At 42.1% G+C, this 2,594-nt stretch overlaps 1 protein-coding gene across 1 annotated transcript in view; it reads right to left on the reverse strand.

Annotated features, from left to right (window-relative positions):
• TIMP3 (TIMP metallopeptidase inhibitor 3) overlaps window positions 1-2,320 on the reverse strand; it is a 10,170-nt gene extending 7,850 nt beyond the window's left edge. Inside the window, exon 1 of the mRNA XM_010178098.2 lies at window positions 2,231-2,320. Coding sequence (XP_010176400.1) covers window positions 2,231-2,320 — 90 coding nt within the window. The remainder of the gene's footprint in view (window positions 1-2,230) is intronic.
• Between the last annotated feature and the right edge of the window lie 274 nt (window positions 2,321-2,594).

Here is a 2,594-nt window from a genome sequence, read left to right on the forward strand (position 1 = left end):
GGGAGAGATTTGCCACGTCATTCTGAGCTCGCCCACTGTATGGAGCTGAATCCCTCTTTATACTGAAGTCTCTAAGCTCAGAAGAAAGACAGCAGGGTTTCAAAGAAGACTCTTAGTTTGTTTGTTTATCAAGAACTATGTCCTCCGGACATTCCAGTTCTACTGAACACTTCAGGTCCCTTCCTGCCAAGGTCACAGTTAAATGTGCAATGCAACATCTCACCTGCCCACCATCCATGCACCACGCATAGAGGCAGTGTAACCAACGCAGGATCTCCCCTTTAAAATCACTCTTGCTTTTGTTGGACATGTAGCTTCCTAACAAAATACTGTGGAACTGCTCCTGCAAAAAGGCAGCTGTTCTCTTGTGGTCTTGGCACGAGGACACTGCAGGTTACTGCAATATCTGCTGTAAACACCTTGGCCCTGTGCTGCAGAATAACCCAATGAAAACAGCCAGGACAGGCCCTGGCATCTTATTTAAAGATTGACATGATGGCATCTATTGACAGTAGAGTGGCTGCTGCTCCACTCAACATGCTCACCTTGCCCTGGCTTATGCTCCTCCTATACCAAAAGACACATAGAAGCCTTTTCTATCCACAGCAGGGACTCTGCTGCAGGCTTCTAGGTCAGAGGAGGAATGCTCAATGCTGTTCCAGAGATCTCTGACGCTGCAGCTCACTGGCTGACAGCAGGGCAGGAGGCATCATTAGTTAGGAGAGAGGATAGCATTATGGTTGGTAAAGGGCAGTAAAACATTTTGGGGACTACTGTTATTCTAGATCACCACTGGACCCTGTTCATAGTCATATTTTAGAAAGGAAGCACCAAACTCTTGGAACTGAGTAGGAGGGGAAGTAGGAGTCCTGGACAGACCAGGATGAAATAAGAAAAAGAAAAGTTGATGAAGCCACTGCAGCATGTGGATGTTGAGCAGTTTTGTGAAGTGGGGTGCACTGGCTGACCTGGAGAGTGACAAAGCTAGCCAAGAACAGCACAGAGTGGTACAAGCCTGATGAGGCCAGGGATAGCCATTAAAAAAAAATTAAAAATTGTCTCACTGTTGCCAACAAAGCCAGTTGCCTTTTTTACAAATACAAGTTAATCAACAAATATATATTTGCTCCTGAATCTTAAAAATAAATTTTTAAGATTAAGGAAATTAGCAAACGCAGCACCTCATGCCCTCTTATTCCAAGCACAAGCATTCCACTCCAGTGGAAGAGCCATGCCAGGACCAGATTTGGCTACGTGTGCGGTTTTGCGACAGCTTATGAAACAGGCTTTGCGTCTCCTCCTCCCAGCTTTCGTGCTTAGCTATAAACTGCCTTATAAAGAGAGTTACTGTTACGAGGCAGGCAAGTGACTGTTTTTTTTTCTGAACCTTTACTTTGTCTAATATGTTTCAGATTTCTGCAGTCTCTGCCAAGCTTTTCCATTCCCCCCCCTTAAAGACATAAACCAGTCTTATGACTGGAATAGCAGAGCCAAGAAAAACAATCTAGGGCTGATTTTTAGCATTACATAACAAGGGGTCAGTTTAAGAAAAAAAACTAAGTCCACAGCAGCAGGTTGAGTGCAGTTTGTGCAGCAGAATTAGAGCGCTGACAAGAGGAACTAGGGAAACCAAGCAACTGGTGTAGCTAATCTACCTCTTTTCACCTCGGAGTCAATACTTTATAGCTCTTCTCAGTGGATGATATTTGAAAGCTACAGTGTTTGGTCTAGCTTTCTATACAAAGGCTTCACTATACAAGTTTCATTTGTTCTGTATATGGAAAAAAATACCATTATTCTAACTGGTGGTCACAAAGAATGCAAGGAAAGAAGAGATGAAAGACCACTCTCCCAAGGCTGGCAGACCCCCTACCATCACCACATCTTGAATTTAATGAAAGTGCTGCATCGAAAAGCTTACAGTTCCACAGTCTAACACTGTGTATGTTGAACACAAACGGGACTCCAGCCCATCTAGCATCTTCTACTACCAGAAATTTTTAAAATAAAGAAAGAATTCAGGTATTCAACACTGTATGTCAGAAATGACCTCTTCCTGCTCCTTTCCCCTCTCCAGGCAAATTTCTACCAATTGCTGGTTGCCTTCTGTTCTGGCTGACCAATACAAAAAGATGAGGTGCTTTTAAGTATGCAAACACTATTTGATATTATGTGTTAATTAGAATAATTATCATATCTACAAGCCTATGTGGAATGTCTGCAAACATACCTTCATCTGCTTGACTGTGTATCTCATTGTTCCAAATGGTCCATCTTTCATGAGCTTCTTCCCCACAACTTTAGCTCGGATCACTGTCATAAGAGAAGAAAAATAACAACTAATTATAAACAACTTTACACAACATTTAGGCTAAACCCTCTACTACAAAAAAGCCACTTAGATAAATTATTCTGTAAAATAAAACAAAACTCCAGGCCAACCTTCCCCTCCATTTATTCTAAATCTCATACACACTGAAGGCATGCAAAATGGGATGCCAAAGCAAGTATTTATTTAGAGGAAATCCAGTTCTGTGTGAAGAATAAGAACAAGCGTTATCTATGCTGACATCTCACTGAAATCTGCAAAGCAG

The sequence above is a fragment of the Antrostomus carolinensis genome, unplaced genomic scaffold, assembly GCF_000700745.2.
Source record: "Antrostomus carolinensis isolate BGI_N321 unplaced genomic scaffold, ASM70074v2 scaffold3760, whole genome shotgun sequence".
Lineage (NCBI taxonomy): Eukaryota > Metazoa > Chordata > Aves > Caprimulgiformes > Caprimulgidae > Antrostomus > Antrostomus carolinensis.